This window comes from Coloeus monedula (genome assembly GCF_965178545.1).
Source record: "Coloeus monedula genome assembly, chromosome: 3".
NCBI classification, from domain to species: Eukaryota; Metazoa; Chordata; class Aves; order Passeriformes; family Corvidae; genus Coloeus; species Coloeus monedula.
In genome coordinates this window covers 53,647,619-53,668,463 of record NC_138783.1, presented here as the reverse complement: position 1 = coordinate 53,668,463, position 20,845 = coordinate 53,647,619, and the positions used below count along the sequence as shown (strand labels likewise).

The 20,845-nt window shown below is 40.3% G+C and overlaps 1 protein-coding gene across 1 annotated transcript; it reads left to right on the top strand.

Annotated features, from left to right (window-relative positions):
• The first annotated feature begins 572 nt into the window (after positions 1-572).
• MRPS31 (mitochondrial ribosomal protein S31) lies at positions 573-20,613 on the top strand. The gene is made up of 7 exons (XM_082278116.1): positions 573-698; positions 2,915-3,202; positions 3,881-4,039; positions 8,460-8,606; positions 10,844-10,917; positions 15,141-15,284; positions 20,255-20,613. Exons 1-7 carry the CDS (start codon positions 613-615, stop codon positions 20,464-20,466), a joined length of 1,110 nt encoding a protein of 369 aa, XP_082134242.1. The 5' UTR covers positions 573-612; the 3' UTR covers positions 20,467-20,613.
• The last annotated feature ends 232 nt before the right edge of the window (positions 20,614-20,845 follow it).

Sequence of the window (20,845 nt, the reverse complement as noted above, 5' to 3'; positions counted from 1 at the left end):
TTGTCCCAGAATAGCAGCCAGAGCTGCAGAAACATCAAAACTCACCCAGCACCTTGCAGTGGATGTTGTTCAGACCGTCTGGAGAGGTGGGTCAAGCAGGACACTACCACGTGGGCTTGGGCATGGAGAAAAAGTGCAATGGCTTTTGCAGGCAAGGCCTTACGCAGGGACAATGGTTTGTGTACTGATGTGCTACGGTCAGCTGCAAGAGATGGGACAGTGCTGGCCTTTCCAGAGTAGATTGCACTAATGAGGTGAAGACTTGGGGACATTTTGGAACCATTTTTCAGAAGGATGCGTGCCCTACCCTAATGTCTCTCTTGCACAGAGGAGCCCAGAACTGGACACAGCACTCCAGATGTGGCCTCAGCAGGGTTGAGCAGAACAGGATTCCCCCGATCCGCTGGCAGTGCTCTCCTAACACCCCTGAGCTCCTGCCGCCGAGCGGCAAAGCTGCAAGGGACAGAGCCCGCGTCCGGGACGGGTTTGCCAGCGAGCGGCTCCCGGGCGGGGCCGGGCGGAACGCTGCTGCGCGGAACGCCCGTGCGCGGCTCCTGTTGCCGGCCGGCGGCGCCGGGAGCGCGGGGCGCAGCCGCGGGTGGCGGTGCCGCGATGTGGGGCCGCGTGCGGGGCTGCGGCGGCCTCGCGGCGCGGCTGCTCGGGGCGGCGGCGGTGCGGCCCCACGGCCGGCCCCACAGGTACCGTCCTCCCCTCTTCCTCGCCTGGCCGACGGTACCGGCGCTGGCCGGGCATTGCCGTGGGGCCGGGCCGTGCCCCAAGGCGCGGCCTTCAGAGGGACGGGGTTCGCCTGTCCTGCCGGGGTTGGGTGGCGGTGACACCGGTGGGGAGAGGGCACCGGGGAACGGAGTCGGGTAGAGGGGAGTGGCGTGGGCCATGTTTCTCGTGCTGCTTTCCTTGCCGGCCTTCCTGTCTTGGAGCATGTGTGACCTGTAGTTTTGCAGAGCGGCGCTGCTGTTGGGCACTGCTGTACCTGCCCAAAGCACGGGCTGAGAGCAGTATTTGGGAGCTCTTTTTCGTTTTTACTAAAAGATTTTTAAACTGCTTTTAATGACAGCTCGGTTGTGCGTTCATTTTTTTTTTTTTTTTTTTTTTTTTTATTTCGAAGCTCCTCGATATTTTTGAACATGCACCGATGCTGTGATGGCCTCATGTACAAAGCAGCTCGGGTTCTTTGGTAGCCGTGTTTGCTCTCTGAGGCCAAGCTCCCCAGCAGAAGGCAAACTGGATGGTGGGTGAAATACAGGGATGCAATGTACTGCTGGCTTTAAGTGCCTGAGGCTTTCTGTCTTGCTGTGCTTTTCTGACGCTGTAGGCAAAGATAAGGCTGAGAAAGTTGGAGCTGTTCAGTGTGGAGAAGAGAAGGCTGCATGGAGACCTCACAGCAACCTTCCAGTATCTGAAGGGGGCCTACAGGGAAGCTGGAGAGAGACTCTTTGTCAGGAATATGGGTACAAATTACATCAGGAGTAATGGGTACAAATGGAAAGAGGGGAAATTTAGGTTAGGTATTAGGAAGAAATGCTTTTGGCTTGAGGGTTGGGAGATGCTGGAAGAGGTTGCCCAGGGGGGTTGTGGATTCCCCAACCCTGGCAGTGTTCAAGGCCTTGAGTGACGCAGTCTAGTGGGAGGTGTCCCTGCCTATGGCAGGGAGTGTTAGGACTAGGTGGTCTTTAAGGTCCCTTCCAACCCCTTAACATTCTATGTTTCTATGATTTCTGAATGGTTACATAGTTTTAAGGAGCATGCAGCCTGAATTAATGACAAAGGAGTTTGTCAAAGACCTGTGCAGAACAGTGCAGTATAAGACAGCAGGGCTCCTACCATCTTCCCAGTAAGGAGGTTCTGAAGCTTATCCTTAAGTTTTCCTGTTGCTTCTCAGCATTGAAATTTAGGGTTTAATGCTGACAATTTATTAAGTGTAGAGTGACCCAAGTGTAATGCCTGCTGAAGCTGGCAGATTTTCCTCTTTTAGCCAAAGAGAGATGTGTGTGAGGAGGAGAGGTATGTCACAATTCCTTCAGATTTGTGGACATGTTTTAAGATCTGTTGAAGTTTTTTATTTTGAGTCAAAATAAATGTTTACTTCTTCTCTTTATTTCTCTAACTTGAGGGTGATTTTTAAACAAAGTAAGTTATTGTGAATGTAAAGGTTTAAATACTTCATTTTAGAATGTTACAGAGAACAGTTCTTTGAATTTTATGACAGTTTTTCTAGAGAATGCTCTTGTGTCTGTGTAGCAGAATCTTCTGAGCAGCTCATGCTGTCCCTGGCTTCACATCCTCAGCTGCACTGTCAGTTTCAGCTTCTTTGCAATGATGTGCTAAACTGAGCAGAGGAGCTATAACCCAAATAACTTTTCTGTTTGTTGCTCGGTTACCTTGCAGCAGAATCCATGTTGCAGAGTGGGGGAATGTGATCTGTAGTAGTGCCACAAGTGTGAAAACATGTGAAGTTAAGTGTGTGTGTACAGTCTTTTTTCAGATGGCTGGCAGTGATCTCTTTATTGACTCATTTTAAGAGTTTAGGTGAGTTTTCTCTAGTACCAATGAATTTAAGTATCAGGTACCAGTAAATTTAAACTTGCTCTGCTACCTAATGCAGAAATACTTTAAAAGTTTTAAGTTCTTGTATTTCCTCCACAAATAAATGGTGTGTAAAGTTGTTTACTTCATATTTTGGATGAGGAAACCATAAGTAGGAGTTGGAAATGGTGTCCCAGCCCTTCTTAGAAGTCAAAAGGTACATGTTTTGACATGTACTTAACATACTCAGGTTGCACTCAGTTGGGCCTAGACAGTTGTAACTGTTGTTTTGGGTTTTTTTGTAGGTTTACAAAATTCAGCCTTGGACTCTATTTGTAACTTCTGCTGTCTAACTTTGTATATCATCTAGCAAACAGGAACTCTTCAGCACAAGCAGCGTGCTTTCTACTGACAAAGATAAATCTGCTGCTTCCAAAGACAGCACACCTGGAGGGGCATCAAAGAGACAGGAGGATGGAGCAGAAACACCAAAGCAGCAGCTGTTAGACATTATTAGTAATATGAAAGTGGAAGTGAGCTACAGGAAGAAACTCCAACAATTAAAAGCCAGTGAGAGGAAAAAGCAAGCCCTGAACAAGTTGGAAGGCCCGGACAGTGAAGGTTCTGTGCCTCAGGGAACTACAGAAGACACCCAACGGTACAGTGTGACACACTTTTCTTAGCCCGCTTTATCCTTATTTCAGTCTTTTTTTCATTATTTAGGACAAAATAAACCATCAAATGCCATTTCCAAGAGTGGAAAAGAATCTTGTGAGGGAGTGTGGTGCACAGTTGTAGACTGGAGTAAATCAGAGGGGAGAATCTGGGAAAAAGATGCTGCGTGCTGTCTACCATATGCTGCCTTTTTCTACAGTGAGACTGTGGAAAGGTAGCATTAGCTGTGGAAAGTTATTTTAATGGGGCAGGGGAAATGCTGTTCAGATAAAATACAATGAAATGGAGGAAAAAGGAAAAAAAAATTAAGAATTAAGTCTTTGGAGCTGCTCCTGTCCACAATGTGTTACATCATGTTTATCACCCCGCAGGTCTGTGCTGCCAGTAGTCTTCAAGCTGTGTCTGAGGGGCTGTGCAATGGCACAGAGCTGCCATTTCCCCGGGCTGGGGAACAAGAGCTTGTCTGAGTCATTCAGCATTTCATGATTAGAGCAGTATGGGGCAAACCTGCCTGTCCGGCTGCCCACCCCCATTTGGGAAAATATCTAAATAGCTTCTGAGTTATTAAGATATAAAATGGCAGTACAGAAATGACAATTTAAATATATTAAAGGCTTTTTTTTTTTTTTGTTTGTTTCTGTGTCTGTTGTGTCTCTTACAGAGGCAGGCCTTTAAATCCAGAGCTGGTGAAGGCTGCTTCTGCGGTTGCATCTTCCCTTCCACGCAACAAGAAACAGACAGAATCAGAACTCCTTGCACAACTAAGAAGACATGAAGAAACCACAGATAAACAGAAGAAGGGGGGAACTGTTAACATATGGTCTGTGTATTGATTGTTTTTCTCAATTATGTTTGAAATTCTGATTTTGCAATGTCATCCTGAAGGTGACTTGCCTTCTGTGTTTGAAAGATGGCCGTAAAAGATACCTTTGGACAATTTATCCTTGGGATTAATGAATATTAGTAACATTATTGATCTGGCTATACCAAACTCTAAATTTTGCCATTATCTTTCTAAAATGTTTTTGCAGAAACAGAATTGCTTCCTTGGACAGGATCATTGCTTTCTTGGAGAAGCTAGCAAAATAACAGCTCTTTTTGTGAGTTTGGTCGGGGTTTTTTTGCCACAAGCTCCCAAAATTCTCACACAATGGATGGATTTGTAGACGTTTCAGACGTTCTGTCTGGACTGGTGAATTTTCATGACAGCTCTGCAGAGCTGAGCTAGAGCAGCTCTGTTTATAGCCCCACCCTTCCTTTCAAAACTTTCCAGTCAACGCATGAAACTCATCTCTTGGCTTAACTGTGTTTCCAGTGTGGCTTTCAAACAGATGAGAAACATTTGTTTGGAAACTCAAACAGTTGTGCGGCTCTTTTGGATGATGGCTAAAGACAGATTTTTCATTCTGTTTTTTTTTCAGCTAGCATTCAAATAACTACTCAGAAAATGAGGCATTAAATCCAGGTGAAATGCTGAACCAAACAGAAAATTGGGTTGTTACCAAACTACGAATGTGAAACCTTTCTTTATGTCTGTTTACAGTGCAAACTGCAAGCTGCTTATCTTAGTTTTATTCTGTGAAAGTGAATTTGTCCCAACCAAGGATTTGAGCTTAACCCATCTATTATTATATGTAGGTTATGTGTACTATTACTTGTAGGGATCAGTAAAGGATCTGCTGGAATGATTATCAATGTACTGCAAACAGAGCTAATGATGTTTGTGGGTGATGTCTGCCTGAGTGGAAATTAAGGAAGAAAGAGACAGATGCTTGCTGACAGGTTGAGTTAAATGATTGCAGTGTCTCTACTGGGGTGTCCAATGCTCACTGAATAACTTCATTAAGCAAAATATCTGTTCTTCAGATATAAGGACTGTTTATGTAGAGCGTATGTTCATTAAACTGTTAATTACCAGGGAGCTTGTTCCCTCTCTGTCACTGGGCTCTTTAGAAGGGCAGAATACACAAATGTCTTAAAGTGGCATGGGCTGTGGGTGGCCAACTCAAATGTAATTCGTATGTACTTGAGTACCTGAGATGTTGGAGGACCATGGAGATACTGACTGAGCTAATCTGTGCAATGGCTAACCTGGAATGTGCCTGTCTCCCTTCCCTGGGGTGCACATGCTCCTGTCTAGGTGTGGTTTGCCTGCCTGTTGGCATCACAGGCTCACTCTCTCATCACCTATGGCACTTTCCCTGAAGCATTGACCCTGCTCTGGCTGCAGTGGAAGAAAGACGGTGACTAAGGAAGTCGTAGTCAAAGCAAAAAGGGTTTTTTTCTCTTGAAAGAGAGTTTAAATTCTTCAGAAATTTAAAAGCTATATAGTGCCTCTATATTTTTCTTTGATGGGTTAAGATATGATGTTACAATATTTTATGACGTGCTTGGGGATGAAGCACTGTCGTTAAAAAAATGCATTTTCCTGAACCAGAACCAGCCTTTTTGGAGTGTCATGGCTGGCTTAAGTTGGCAAGTTCTATTCCCTGAGGCAGCTTTGTGACGTAGCTTGTTTCCCCTAGCAAATACACTCCTCCTCCTGCCGCCATTTGCTGAAAAGTTTTAGTTTTCTTCCTTAAGAGTTAGGTACCAGAAACTCTTATCAGTGGGTGAATTTTCAAGAAAGATCAGCAATTGTGCTGATTTTCATGATAAAAAACTTGGTTATAATAACATTTTAGAGTTAGTACTGACTTTTAGTTCTTTGAGATAAATACAGTACTTTCAGGTTTCTGACTAGTGTTTAAAAATGTTTTTTACAAAGCCCAGCAGCACTCAGACTTGATTTTGCATGATTTGTGCTCCATGATACCTCAATCCACAAAATTCATGAAAGTGTTTTTAATATATTAGAAAGCATTCACTTTTGTTCATACATGATTATTTTGAGTTTTATTTGACAGTAGAATACCTGCAATTTAGCTTTGCATCTTTTACTAGAAAGGTTTTGCATTCAATATACTGTCACGTTTTAAAAGCCAATATATATTCCTCAGTTATTTACAATATTTAAAAATTAGATACTTTCACAAGCAGTAGAGCCACATATGCTGAACCGCAGAAAGCTGAATACTGCTGTTGTGATTTATAGTATGTAATGAGTTGTATGTTGTCCAGATCTTTTGTACAAATTATTTTTACCAGGCTTGTGGAAAGACCTCCAGAGGTCACTGTTGTATGCAGTCATCTCATTGCTGTAGCAAGCACGAGGACAGGGCATTCCTGTCTAGGAGGGGAAAATATTAACGATACAGGAATTTATTTTTCTCAGTGTGGGCTGAAGTTTCACTCGATGGAAATCACAACAGCGCTGCACCAAAATAAAATCTGCAGCCCTACAATTTGAGCTCCTGTTTTGGGTGAACAAGAAAAGTAATTCAGAGCTTTGGCTAGAATATATCCAAAGCTCCTTGGGTCTCCGTTTTAAATATTATAATTATTGGCTGATAATCATGAAAGAGAGAGAGTCTGTGGTTATTACAAAAGTCCTACCACTTCTCATCTCTGGAAGGCAGGTGTATTTAGGAACTTCAGTTTTTAACATCATGTTGGAACATGAGGTAGTATGTAATATCTAATCACTATGGGTACACTGGGGTTGCAGTGTGACTTCTTAAACTGATGTTTTTTATTTCAAAAGGCATTAAAAAATCTTTGTAGTTTTACTTTTGTTAGTACAGGTGCACTTTTAATGAGGGATGAATGTTGCTGCCAGAAACATTCATACACCTACCAACGGTAGGGGTGACATTAGGATTTCCTGGTGAGGAACATGATGCCATTGACTGTGTTCTGATAGCTTGGTAGTGTAGTCTTTCCACATCAACAGTGCAAAACTGCAAGTAAGTCAGGGAAGAGGGCTTCTCTGAGCAATCCCGACTGCCCCGAAGCACGGGAACACACCAGCCTTTTAGGTCACAGCTGAGTCAAGCTGTTGGGCTGGGCTGTGTGTGGCTGACCTTAGGAATTATGTCCCTTTGACCCTCATAAGTGTGTCAAGCCACTGGCCCAGCACCAGCTTACTAATGCCAGTAGCCATTTCATAGAGTAATTTCTAATGTGAGATATGCAACTAATCTGAGATTGCTTTTTATTTAAAATTAAAATGGAACTATTTAAAACTTGTTTCCAGATGCCTTTATTTCAGAGTAGGTACAAGAAGAGCTGTGCTATTCTTGTTCTGCCATTTGAAACCACATCTTAGACTGAAGAGAAATCATGCTGTGTTTCTGTGGCAATTAGCTTTTACAATTTTCCAGAAGTATTTCTTTCTTGTCAGTAAAATCTCTTTTGACTTAAGCTGCCAAAAGCATAGTTTGAATTTCATTCACATTTTCATAAAATGGATAAACAGCATTTTTGACTTGGCCTATTTTTATTTTTTGAGACCATGTTTATGTCTTAAAACTTGAACGCTGCAGTTTGGGATGACTGTGTGTGAGTGGAAGTGGTTGGGTGGAGAGAAGGCTGTGAGGAAGAGTTACCAGCTTGGCCTTTGCCAGCCAGCAGAGTTACCAGTGAAGGGAGCTCGCGGGCAGGGGCAGAAAGGGGCCGTGGTTTGCCCTTTGTGATCAGAACGAGCTGTGTACGGTGCTGGAAGAGATCAGAGCATTTGCTCTTCATGTATGATTTTCACCCCAGAATTACGAAGGAAGATGTGGTCTGTTAATGCTGTAATATGATTATGCAATGCAACAGATTGCAGTGGATCAGGAAAGGTGACCTACTTATTAGGGTGGCATGATTGGCCCATGTCAGCTGATGTGTGAAGGCAAGATTCCTTTTGGTCTGCAGCAGCACAGCTCTGTCCCTGGGCAGTGTTGGTTCCTGTCCAAAAAGCTGGTGATTTTTGCCTCCCTATTTCAGCCTGTTTCTTGTACCCAGAGAAATTCCCCATTTGCTTAAGCACAACATACCTAGTACACTCAGTGAATATTGGTATACAGATTTATGATTTTTTTTTAGTTAGAAACTAAATAATTTAAAAGAAGGCATTCATTGTAGATTAAATAGGCTAAAGCACCACTTTTCATATACAGAATGCAACAAATAGTTTAAAACATCAGACTTGAATGTTTGATGGATTAAAGATGGATATATTTTGTGAGGAATATATAATTCTGTCTCATAGAAGCTTATGAAACCAATTGAGAATAGAGTTCCTGGTTAATACATATGACAAACTTCCTTGCTTTTTCAATTTGTTGAGTTTTTACATTTCATGTTTTTAATTTCAGCAACGTTATTTCAGAAATGACAGTTAAAAGGCAGACCCCAGCTCAGAGGAGTGCAAGGATATCCGGTCGCATTTCCTTGCAGTTGGATGAGGATGGTCGAAGAATAAGGCCTGAAAGATCATCAGCTCAGTCTATTGACTCCAGAAGGTATTTTTGCTGTGTTCACTTCCAATAGAAGGCATGCAGTTTCTAGTGGATAATACTTTAAGTTTACTTGTACATATTCATGTTGCAATACTTAAGAACTTAAAGAAATTGCTGAAGTATTTTTCAAGAAAAGTACTGTTAGCGTTGAAATAAATTGTGAGAACAAGGTATTTAATGGTGAATGGCTAATTAAATAAGGTGCATTTTTTTAATATTGCATTTTAGATAATTAAAAGTATTTGGTGCTGAAATGTAATTGTGCTTAACTAGTTTAAATTATTCTTGCCTATGCATAATACAATTTTATGTCACTTTCTTAACTTCTTGGGAAATGGAGGCTTTGAAAGCTTGCTTTCCTCATGTGGAAAACTTGATAAAGTTCCATGTTTAGAAAAGTTTCATCCATTCTGTTGGGATTTTAAAGAGATATTAAAGTTGGTTTATTTATTTATTTATTTATTACCACCTTATTCTGTAATTGATTTTTTTATTATCTGTGTTGTTATAATTGTCTATGAAATTAACTTTATAATTTACCTGTGATTTCAGGGTATTCCTTAACTTTATTTTGCTGCTGCATTATGTGGCCACTCTGTTTTTAGTGAATTGAGGAGTGCTCTTACATTTTTGGTTTACTCCTGTAAACTGTGCTTTCTTTCCTGCAGTCTTTCCATTTTCCCGTGGCAGCTCATCACTGCATTCCTTCTCAATGTATTGTTTCTCTAGAAGTTTTTAGTAAGATTAACTTCTCTTGTCATTAATTTACTTTTCAAATGAATCCCTTTTGTGGGGTTAGGGCCTGGAAATTGAGGGAAGCATTTGTGTTTAGGTAGATCATGGTGAAGACAGAAATTGGGTAACAAAGGAAAAACCTGAGTTTATGGGTGAGCAGGTGTTCAGTATTCTGTGTGTGGTGGAACTGTACTTGGTATGTAGCTTCAGAAACAGCACCTTAAAATAGTTTTTTAAATCCCTGTAATGAGTAAACTGTCTCCAGTTTCAGGCCTAAATTCCCTGCTGCACACCTGAAAATTGAATGGATTTACTTATTAACTGATAGTAGGAAAAGAATGGGTTAGGAAGAATACCTAAGTTTAAGTCAAGTTAGTACATTGCAATGAAATGAGTGATGTTGCTTTATAGTAACTTAAACTTGTCATTTTAAAATAAATGTTCTTCCAAGACATGCATGTATCTTTGGCCAGTGTCATTGGGAGTTACACACAGATAGGAAAACATAATCCTAAATCAACATTCTTTTAAGGCTCTGTAACTAAATTGCTCTGTACTGAAATAGATCCAGGGTAGTTTCATCACTAAAAAGTAATATGACAAGAGCAGGTTTGCAGAAGTAGTTGAGACCATTAGAAATCTCCAGTAGATTCAGAAGGGTAGATTTTTAAGGTCAGAAAGGGTAAATCTTGCCAGGGTAACAGTGGGTATGTAATAACAAAATGTAGGAACTGTTAGAATTTCAGTGGAAACCTGGAAGTTGGTATGATTAAAAGCATAATTGATTCTAAAGGCATTGGTTTTTGTTTTAACTTATAAAAATTTGATTACTTGTTGAACTATTGCATTTTTAATTACTCTTTTTTTTTTTAGAATAAGCTTATGGTAATGATAAATTGATTGAAAATAGATGGTCAGAGTGAAATATGTTTATATTCAGAAGAGACAGCATCAGGGTGATGCTATTGAAAGTATACCATAGGGATATGCTCTGACTCTTTGCTGTAGGGCAAAGAAGGTGGCCGTGTAATCTTCCAAAAGGGCTATTTATGTCATAAAGCAGGAATTACTTGATTTAGCTGTTGCCTTTTCCGTTCCTGAATTGTGCAATATTTTTTTTCAGGGAAAGAACCCAAGTCTTCCGATAGTCGCAACTTTGTAAAATCACTTAAGTACTGTGGTTTGATACTGTTTACCTTTGTTCAGATTCCCAAATATTCCAGTTAAAATTGACTGCAAATACAGTGCTTGATTTATGCTTGTTCTTTCACACGGAAATGTTTTGAGAAGCTCTGTTACAGATGAATAATAAAGTCATAAACACTTTCTCTGATTAAAAGCCTGAAGATTTAGTGAGAGTCACTATTTTTTTTTTTTTTTGTGTGTGTGTGTGTCTCCAGAGATCTGTTAGTTCATGAAAATATTTTGTGCTTTTTAATTTGCTATCTGGCAGTGTTGTGAGGTGTTGTGAAATACTAAATATCGGTTTTCTTTTTTGTTTATAGAAGTCTCAAAGTAGGAAAGAGGCTTAATATATTCACCAAGGCTTCTACAGAACCGGAGGACGCACTGAAAATAGGTTAGTGGAAATTCAGTAATGAAGAGTGCATTGAGGCTAAGTTCTGCATTTTCAGAATATCAAGAGATTTTTGTGAGGAGACATGACCTGTTCACTTTCTGCTTTCAGACTGATAAAAGAAATTACTACTTTGATGTAGCTGTGATTTTTACCAGGTGAAACTTCCATGCAGTGTAATGGAAGGTTTTCTGTGCTGATCAGGGCACTCTGTACATGAACTTAAAGGGTATAACTGGCTTTTTGTCACAAAGGTCAATGTTATTTCTGTGTGTGTAAAGCCAGCCTGGAGGATGGGTATGTTGGCTCCAGCTTATTTGGTCAAGTTGCAAGGAAATGCGAGGCTGTGATCCCAAGGAAACAAACATGCCCTGCAGGCGGCTACACATAAGCAGGGTAGTAGAAATCCAGGACTACACATTGGATTGCTGTGGGGCCTTTTATTTAGTGTTCCAGATGGAGCTGGGAAGATCCCATCTGTGACTGACGAATGACTCCTTGCTTCACCTGTTGTAAAGTCCTTAATGTATGTTTAGAATTGTAGAAAGTTTGGGTTGGAAAGGACCTTTAAAGGTCACCTGATTCCAACCCCCCTGCAATGAGAAGGTACCTCTTCCACTAGATCAGGTTCATCAGGGCCCCACCCAATGTTCCCAGGGATGGGGCATCTACCACCCCTCTGGGCAACCTGTTCCAGTATGTTGCCACCCTTATTTGCAAAAATTTATTCCTTTTGTCTAGTCTGAATCTGTCCTCTTCTAGTTTAAAACCACTGCTCTTTGTCCTGTTGCAGTGAGCCCTACAAAAAATTCTGTCTTCATCTTTCTTACAAGTTCCCCTTAAGTATTGAAAAGATTGAATAAAGTCAGCCTGGAGCCTTCTGTTCTCCACAAGGAACAACCCCAGCTTTTCTCAGCCTTTCCTCTTAGGAGGGGTGTTCTATCCCTCTAGTCATCTTCATGGCCCTCCTCTGGACCTGCTCCAACAGGTCCGTGTCCCTCCTGTGCTGAGGACCCCAGAGCTGGATGCAGCACTGCAGGTGGGGTCTCATGAGAGTAGAGGGGCAGAATGTTCTCTCTCAACCTGTTGGCCAGGCTTCATTTTATGATTGCAGTTGGCTTTCTGGGCCGTGAATGCACATTGCTGGCTCATGTCCAGTTTTTTATCCACCAGTGTCACTAAACCCTTCTTGACAGGACTGCTCTCAGTCCATTCATCCCCCAGCCTGTGTAGATGCTGGAGGTTGCCCCAACTCAGGTGCAGCACCTTGCATTTGGCCTTGTTGAACCTCATGAGGTTCCCATGGGGCCACGTTTTGAGGTTGTCCAGATCCCTCTGGATGGCATCCTGTCCTTCAGTGTGTCAGCTTTACCAGTCAGCTTGGTGTCACCTGCAAATGTGCTGAGGGTGCACTCAATCCCACTGGCTGTGGTGTTGATGAAAACACTGAACAATACGGGTCCCAGTATGGATTCCTGAGTGACACCACTTTGTCACTGGTCTCCATCCAGACATGGAGCTCTTGACCATTGAGTGCATGGTCTGGAAAGAGCCTTGGACCATCTGGATGTGACTACTCAACCAATTCCTTATCCACCAAATATACATGCCAAAACTCACGTGAGATAAAAGATACCGAACTAAAGTCAAAACAGGTGTGACCAACCTTCATATTCACTGAATGGCACAGCTCTGCAGGAACAGTCATAATGCTACCTAACAGGGATAGCTTTCACTCCTGAACACTTGGCTTTAGTAGGCTGGATTTGGTTAAGAGTGTGTGAATATGGGCAAGTCATGTAAAGAACTCCCTCCCTCACGTGTCTTTGTGAATAATGACACTGCCTTGTTAGCATTGATCTCTAATATGCTGTTTTGCCTCAGCTATTCTGAGGCCCTTTTGAAAAACAGACTTTATTCCAGTGTAGTGACTTAGAACTTTATGTAAAGCCAGCAGCAGAAATAGTACTTCTCTCTGCTAACTTACCAAATGGTGAGTATTTGTTTCTGTTTCAAGAGTTGAACTGTAAGTTTTTGCCAGATTCTAGCTGGGTAGTTTTTTACCTTTCTTTTTACACTTGAAACTGCATTAATTTGATTACTTAATTTTTTTACTAAAATGTCAAATAGTGCTATTTGCATATTTTCAGGCAGCTGTGAACTTTCTGAATACAGCCACCTCTATGAAAGTTGTTTATTAGAATAGAATTCAGTTTACTGGTTTTTAAGACTGCCAATATCCTTAAAATTGGTCCATTTTACATGTAAAAATCATGATGAGTGATGTAGTTTTGTTTTTAACTGTCTTAACAAAAGCAGTGTTCAAGAAAATGGATTTTGAATTGAATCAAACTCAGGTAAAATGGTGAGAATTTAAGATTTCTTTCTTGCATGAGCAGAATGCAGACACAATGGCTCATAGTAGTCACCCCAGGTAAAAGCTGAGATGCACTTTTTTTTTTTTTGAACACAAAATTGGAATGTGTACAAATTGTGTAAGAGAACAAGTGGACTTTATTGTATTTATAATTAGATGTTAAGAGGTAAGCTTCTTTCAGCCTTTTGTGTGGTGCTTCCTTGTTTAATTCCAGGTAGCCTTGAGGAAATCTACATGGTATTCTGGACCAGGAAGCTGATTACTTGGTTTGCTGACTAAGCTGGATGACAAACATTTTTTTTGGGCGTTAATCTTGGGAAATACCAGTGTCATACTTGATACCTTGATTCACTTGTTTTCACTGTCTTGGTTCATATTAATGGAGATAATGGGTTAAAATATTGTTAATAGATGACAGAAAAGCAAGTTTTGTTTTAAGTATTGAGCATTGATTTTGAAAACTTGAATGTTAACTAGAAAGGAAATTGGCATCCTGAAAATACTCTTCATAACTATTAACATATAATGTCACTATTATTTTCTGTTTCACATCTTTATCACCTTTACTGCAAGCTTGAAAAGTTAGTTTCTGCTTTCCTCTATTAGAGGATTTATTGGTTTCTTTAGGATGTGGACAATAGTTTCATTCTGGTATGTTTCTCATGTTGTCTTATAGCTGTATTTTATTCCTGCCTCCAGCCCTCAAATCAAAGTAGTCAGCTTGGTAATACAGTTCTGGAAATTTCCCTCTTAAAGAGTAATTTGTCTAAGTATATTCTGATTTAACACAAAAAAAACCCCTGAAAACACTTTTTTTCTGTATGTAAAAATACCATTTGCCCTTTCATTGTGTTTTCTCTTAAAGGAGGGGGGAAGATTTTATTTTTTAATTCAGTTGAGTTGTAAGCCACTGAGCCAAAGATGAAATTAGATATTGGCCTGAAGTACTTAAACTCAGGAGTAGTAAAATAATAGGTGATTATTAGTAGTAATGATAATAGGTGGCCATGATCCAGTCCAAGTAGACTGTAATATCTGAATTCATATGAAGATCTGTGTTCCAAGGAGCTTAGGGTGAGTTGATAACAGAGGGAGACAGGAAAACAAAGGGGAGTGCAGCTGAGGCCAGCTCACTCGACAGCAGCCCAAGGCACTCCCAGAGGTCCCTCCCTGTCCTGTGGTAACAGCTTGTTCCCTTCAGTTCAGCGAAGCGGTTCAGTCTGGGCTCGTGACCAGTTCTCCTGGGTGGAGGGACAGGAACTCCTTAAGAAGAGTAACTGCTGCAATATGAGTGCACTTTGATTTAAAAAAAAAAAAAATATATATACTTTAGGAAAGGTGCATCCCTAAAGGAGCTGTTTGACTTTGTGAAAAGAATAGGAAATCATGATTTCTCGAGCCCGAGAGACAAAAACTGGGACGCTAAGAGAGTTGGGGAAGGAATTGCTGTCACTTGTAGATTTGTTTCCCTGGAGGAGAATAGTAGTTGTGAAGAACCTGAAAACTCCTGTAGAAGTAAGATTCCTTTAGCACAGTGCACCAGTCGAGTTCAGAATTTGTTGTATCCACAGTTTTTAAAAGACAAAACTGAAGAATGATTGTGGAAAAATTAACTTATTGCTTTATGTGAAAGACTTAAAAATAAATATTCCCCTAGGACCTCAGAATTTAATGAACTTTCTTGTCAACAGAGAATTCTCATTTGAGAAAGGTGATGCTGGTATCTAAGGTAGAAAAATTTGCACAGCTGATAGTACTAGTCTCTGTAAAGATTGATGTTAATGGACTTTATTTTAGCTAGTGAAAAGTCTTTGGTGCCTTACAGATCTTTATAAAATTTCTTTTTTAGTGTCTTCACCAACAATTTGGGATCTGGAGTTTGCAAAGGAGGTTGCAGCAGTAACTGCACAGCCTCCCCGAAACGGTTTTGAGGAGATGATCCAGTGGACAAAAGAAGGAATACTGTGGGAGTTCCCAATTGACAATGAAGTTGGTATGTGCACTGTGAGCTTTTATTATCTGTCTCAATTTATCTTTTCTGAAAATTAGAGCATGTTTGACCTTTGACTGTTTTAACCCAGTGTTTCAGCTATGAGTCATGCTTTTGATACTAAACAAATATAACTTCCTGACTGTCCTAGATCAGAGATGCTTCAGATGAACTCATTCTGGCACTCTTCAGGTGAAGTCTTGCAGGTGGTTTGGCTGATCTGAGGACTGGCTGCTGCCAAAAAGGGGACAACTCCCTCCCACCCTACCCCCCCGATATGTTTAACACCAAAAGGCTGTTCAAGTCTCTTACATAATACCTTTTACTCTGCAATTTCTTTAAATTAAGCTCCTAGCAGAAGTTGGGGGATCTTAAAACTCCTGTGCGTGTTTTATAATGCTGATTCTGTTCTTTGGTGTGGCTCTTGGGCCAAGTGTCTAGCCAGATCCCAACCAGCTATCTGCCAGTTCCATATCTGGGCAGGCCAAGTGTTAAACAGTTGTTTGCTCCTTTTGTTCTGTCTGTTTCATAAGGATAAACAGTCACAATATTCACTCACTCTGGGCATCTATGTTAATTAGGCATCTTTGTGCACAGTATTTTCTTTTATTACCATTAAAAAAAAAAAAGCTCCGTGTGAAGTTATGCCAGCAGAGAGAGAGAGTGAATGTTAAGGAAGTGAAGAACAACTACACAAAGTGTGCAGTATAGGAAAGGGGACTTCATAACTTCAGGGAGAGCTTGGCTGTGGGTTTTAGGGTTTTTTTTTTTAAGACTTTAAAGACATCAAACAGAACTGCTTTGTAATGATTCAGTCACTGAAAGCAAAACAGGTTAATATCTGAAGCTGGGAATCTTTGAAAATCTGTCCTATACTGAGTTGCAAATTGAATAATGTGCTTCATTGTTTCTTAATGTTTATTCTCATCCTATTTGGCAGTTTCTTCACAGAACTTAATCACTGCTCCCAGGATTGATCTGTTCCATCGTGTAGTAGTCCAAGTATACTCTAGTCATGTTTTTGCAAGCTTAAAACCACTGTGGCCAATGGTTTTTGTGTTGTTGTAATGTGGCTGGAACCCTGCTGTCTGGGGCCATCAGTTGACAAAGTGTCTTTGGCGGGCAATGGTTTCCCTGTTGCAGCCGTGCGGCTGGAACCGCGCTGTCTGGGATGGGGCGGGGAGCGGACAAAGAGTCTTTACATATAGTTAAAACAAGAATCTTCATTGATTTGTCCACAAAGACTAGTCATGTGGAAAATTCCAGTGGAGCCTTCCAAAACCTGTCACCTCTCAGGGCGAAATACCAAGTCAGTAAATGCTGTCCTATCAGACTGCCAGCCACAGGCTGTTAACCACGTCAGGTGTGTCAAAGCACAGTTAAAAGCTCGAGAACCTCACTCCGGCTATATCAACATGCTGTAATTTCAGTGTCTTTGCAAAAGAAAGATGCCCCTTTCTGCTGTTAATTTTGCAATTTTGGAGCAGCCATTCCCCTCAATAGGAGGACGTTACTTCACCTTGTTCTGTATCCAGAAATGTGTGATTATTCTTCTATGCCACAAGCATGTGGCTTTAAAAATGTAAGTGCAATTAAATTTTCTGTTGAGGAAGCATGTATACTCAACTTCTAGCATTATGAAAGCTTTTAAAGTTTTAAACTAAATATAAAAAAGAAAGACAACCTCTTATAACTCTTTTTCTTGGCTCCAGAGCATCTCTGGTGTTCTCATTAGAGTGCTGCACCGAGGCATTGTGCTGTGCTTTGTGGTACCAGGGCGAGGTCATGGTTTTTGAAATTATTTTGGTGTGAACATCTGAAGATGTGGCTAGACATGCTGGCTTGCTACAGTGGCCAGCAGCAGTCTTCCCCCTTCCCCCTTCTCCCCACCTTACTGCCCTGTTGTTTGCTCTTACCTGCATGTCCTTTCCCTTGTCCAATGCAGTTGAAGTCACTGTTAAGCAGAAAATTACCTTTTTTTTCCTCTCCATCTCTCCAGCCTCTGATTAATTTTTACCAGATTAGCAAACCATTAGTATGGCTTGCATAACATTGTTCTCACTCCTTCTTCTTTCTGCTTGCCTGTCCTGCTTCTAAGTAGCTTTAATGCTGCTCTATGATTGCTGTGGCAAAAAATTGGCCTCATTTATTATTTCTGTGCATTTATGCTGTAATTTCTCAAAAAGCTAAAAAGGGCAGTGCAGATTGTAGGTGCTAATTTGCTTTAACACCTCATTATGAGTAGCAAATGCTTTTGGTGGGCCAGAGATTGTTACTGCACAAGTGATAGAAGGGTCTCAGAAAATGAATTCCTGAGTTGCCTCTGATGGCTTCTGCAGGCAAAAGTTCACCAAGTCCTGTCTAGTTGCTGTTTAGCTGAGCTGCTGTTCCCAGCAGAGAAATATTGGATCATCTCGCCAAGAAGGCTGTCAAAGTTACACAACCATTGCGTCAGGGTTTCTTCAGAAACTCTGGGTCTGTTCTAGGGACCTACTGTAGAGTATGATTGATGTAATTCTAAAAATCCTAAAAGGATAGAATACTTTGTGTTGAAAGGGACCTTTAAAGATAATTTAGTTCAAACCCTCTGCCATGGACAGGAACATTTTTTCACTAGATCAGAATACTCAATCATCTTTATAACATGTCAGCAGCACTCCCTGTGTTTGGATTGACAAACACATCTGTGTTTGCATTGACATCTTTAAGACAAAGTTGGTCATGTCTTGGAAGGATTAGTGTTTTAGTGAGAGAAATTTCCTAGACTTTCTGTTTTGTAGTATGTGGGGGATTGGAAATCGGATATTGAGAGTGGGTGTCTTTGTGTTTTGAGGTTGAAAAAGAAAATCCTCCACTTTAGACTGCTACCACGCATGTTCTTTCAAATTAAGTTTCTGAGGATAGTGCAAGAGAGGCTGAGGGACAGGCTTGCAGCAGGAGTCAGGGCTTGCTAGGGGTGAGAGGAGTCATTATCTCATCTAATCTGTTCCCACCAGAGGTTTCAGCCACTGATGCTTTGGGCAGTTGTGGTGTCCTTTTTTGTGATGCACACTTTACTTTTTTGAGGACTAAAATATGTGGTCTAACTGAAATATTTGGACTTAACACTTCGTCCCCAAACCATTTACAGTCTTTGGCAAAAGGGAGAGCAGAATACATAATGTAATATTTCCTTCTGACCTGCATTTTTGTGAGTTTTTTTATTGTTTATTTTTTTATTGTTTATTTAACCCAAAGTTGCTTATTTGGGGTTAAAGATGAAAATTGGTGAAATTATTTATTAGACACAATCTCCTGATACCCTGTAACTGTCCCCAGAAGAAGAGCATCCAGAAGGCCAAATTTTACTGTCAGCATTATTCAGATTCTTTCAGTAGTGAGTTTGTTTGGTTTAGTTCTCTTGGATTTTTGAGACTAGTGAAAGTATGGAAATCTGGAAAGGTTGTTAGTTTGAAAAAGCAACCAGTAGCATCCAGGTACAGTAAGATTCTACCTCCCCTTGGTGGGGGAAAGGCAGCATGGGTGGCATAGTGAAAGGATCATCACTGCTTCTTGTCCGTGGACGTAGTTTTCCAAGTACAGCAGACCCACGCTTTCTGAAGCTGACATTACCTGGTGTTTTTTATCATAACTTTCAACATAAAGGAACAAGGAGGGGGCTTCTGAAGAAGGAAACGTTCTTTCTTCAAGAACGACGGAGATGAATGTGGTGTGCAACTGGTATTGATGCACTCATGTATTTCTAGGAAAAATATAGGTATTTCTCAGCTCCTTCAGATATTGCAGTGCCTAAAGTTTAAAGCAGGAAAAAAGTAATACAGACTTAACAAATACAATCTGAGTGACTTCTCCATCCCAGAGATGTGCATTGTTTCTTCTGAAACTGTAGAAACTCTACTATAAAGAAGGAAGCCTAGGACTTATGTGGCTTAATTACAACAACTTTAATACTCCTGATTTAATTTTATCAAGTAATATAGAAAAACATAACTAGCTAGCTTAGAAAAACATGTACACCATACTCATGTGTATGGTATAGACTTCTCATTTTTGTCATCTGGAAGTGGTGCAATATTTTTCTCTAATAACAGATTTTTATTTAAGGGTGAAAGCAATTTGGGATCAAATAAAAATTTTCATGTGTATATAACTGAAGAAAAATCTTTCATTACAAATCCCAGATTGCCTTTTGTTTTTTCCCCTCAAAATTAGAAATGGCAAAAGCAGCCTTTTTTCTCTATGAACGAATTTATGTTCTGAGTCTATCTCTACCATCATAGTATGAACAACAGCAAAAAAATCCACAGGACAACGAACAAAAGTTTACCCTATCTCCAATAATCCCTTGTCCCATGTCCTGTGGAGGCTTTTGAATGCATCATCTTTGGTGATGGCTATGACTGTAAAGCAGCTGGTGATATACACAACACTTTCACATCATCATACACTCACATATTCAGAAAATGTCAGAAAAACAAATATCTGTGCCCATTTGATAGCAATAGAATGTTAAAAGCATGACTTGGAATGGACATTAAGTGTTTGTTAGCTGTTCAGTATTTGATACTTTATGAGGTTGCCTCATTTGTTCAAGACTAGCTTGTATTCTTTAATCCTCTGCAGAATTTAGGCAATCAGTGTTCTCTTTGAAAATTTACTAAGAAAGTGCCTGCAATCTAAAAGGTGGTACCAATGATGAATCAAAATTTTTAAGTATTGAACAAACTGGATTTTAGCAAGAAGATTGATTTTTGGTTAGAATTATTCCTCCTACTTCCACCCCAGCATCAGCTTTTATCAAGATTACCAGCCAGAAAGTTGATTTAAATATTACATATTCTTAGAAATGTGAGCAGAACCATTAATGTTACTTATTTAAGATTATTTGCAAACTATATTATTTTTTACTTTGTTAAACTTGCTGCTGTATTATGATAACAACTTTGTCTTTTTTTCCTTCATCTTTCTGTTAGGGATGGAGGATGATGCTGAATTTCATGAACATATCTTTCTGGAGAAACACCTCGAAGGCTTTCCCAAGGAAGGACCTATCCGCCACTTCATGGAACTAGTCATCTGTGGGCTTTCAAAAAACCCATACCTAAGTGTTAAGCAGAAGGTTGAACATATTGAGTGGTTTCAGAAGTATTTTGAGGAAAAGAAGGAACTTCTTCAAGAGATTTGAGACTTGGGAAAGTGCTGACCCTTGAAATGAAGAATTGTTATGTCAAAATGGATGATTACTTATGGATGGAAATACTGTCAGTGCATAGTGATCATGTGGCCTGAAAGTTGTATTTTAAACAATAAATGGAAAGGTCATCTTTTCTTACGTGTGTCTCCATGTGTGTGTAGGTACTGCAAAAGAAGGAACTGAAAAGTGTGGCTTTTGTAGAATGTGCATTTAAAATTTAATTTATCAGAACTGTTGTCTTTTAAATTTGAAACTACTCTTTGGACAATACAAAATCCTAGGTCTAAATTCCACTTCCTACACCCTTCACAGTTGGACTGTATTTTGACAGGTTGGATCATCTTTCCCACTCTAGAAAACTTGAAATGCT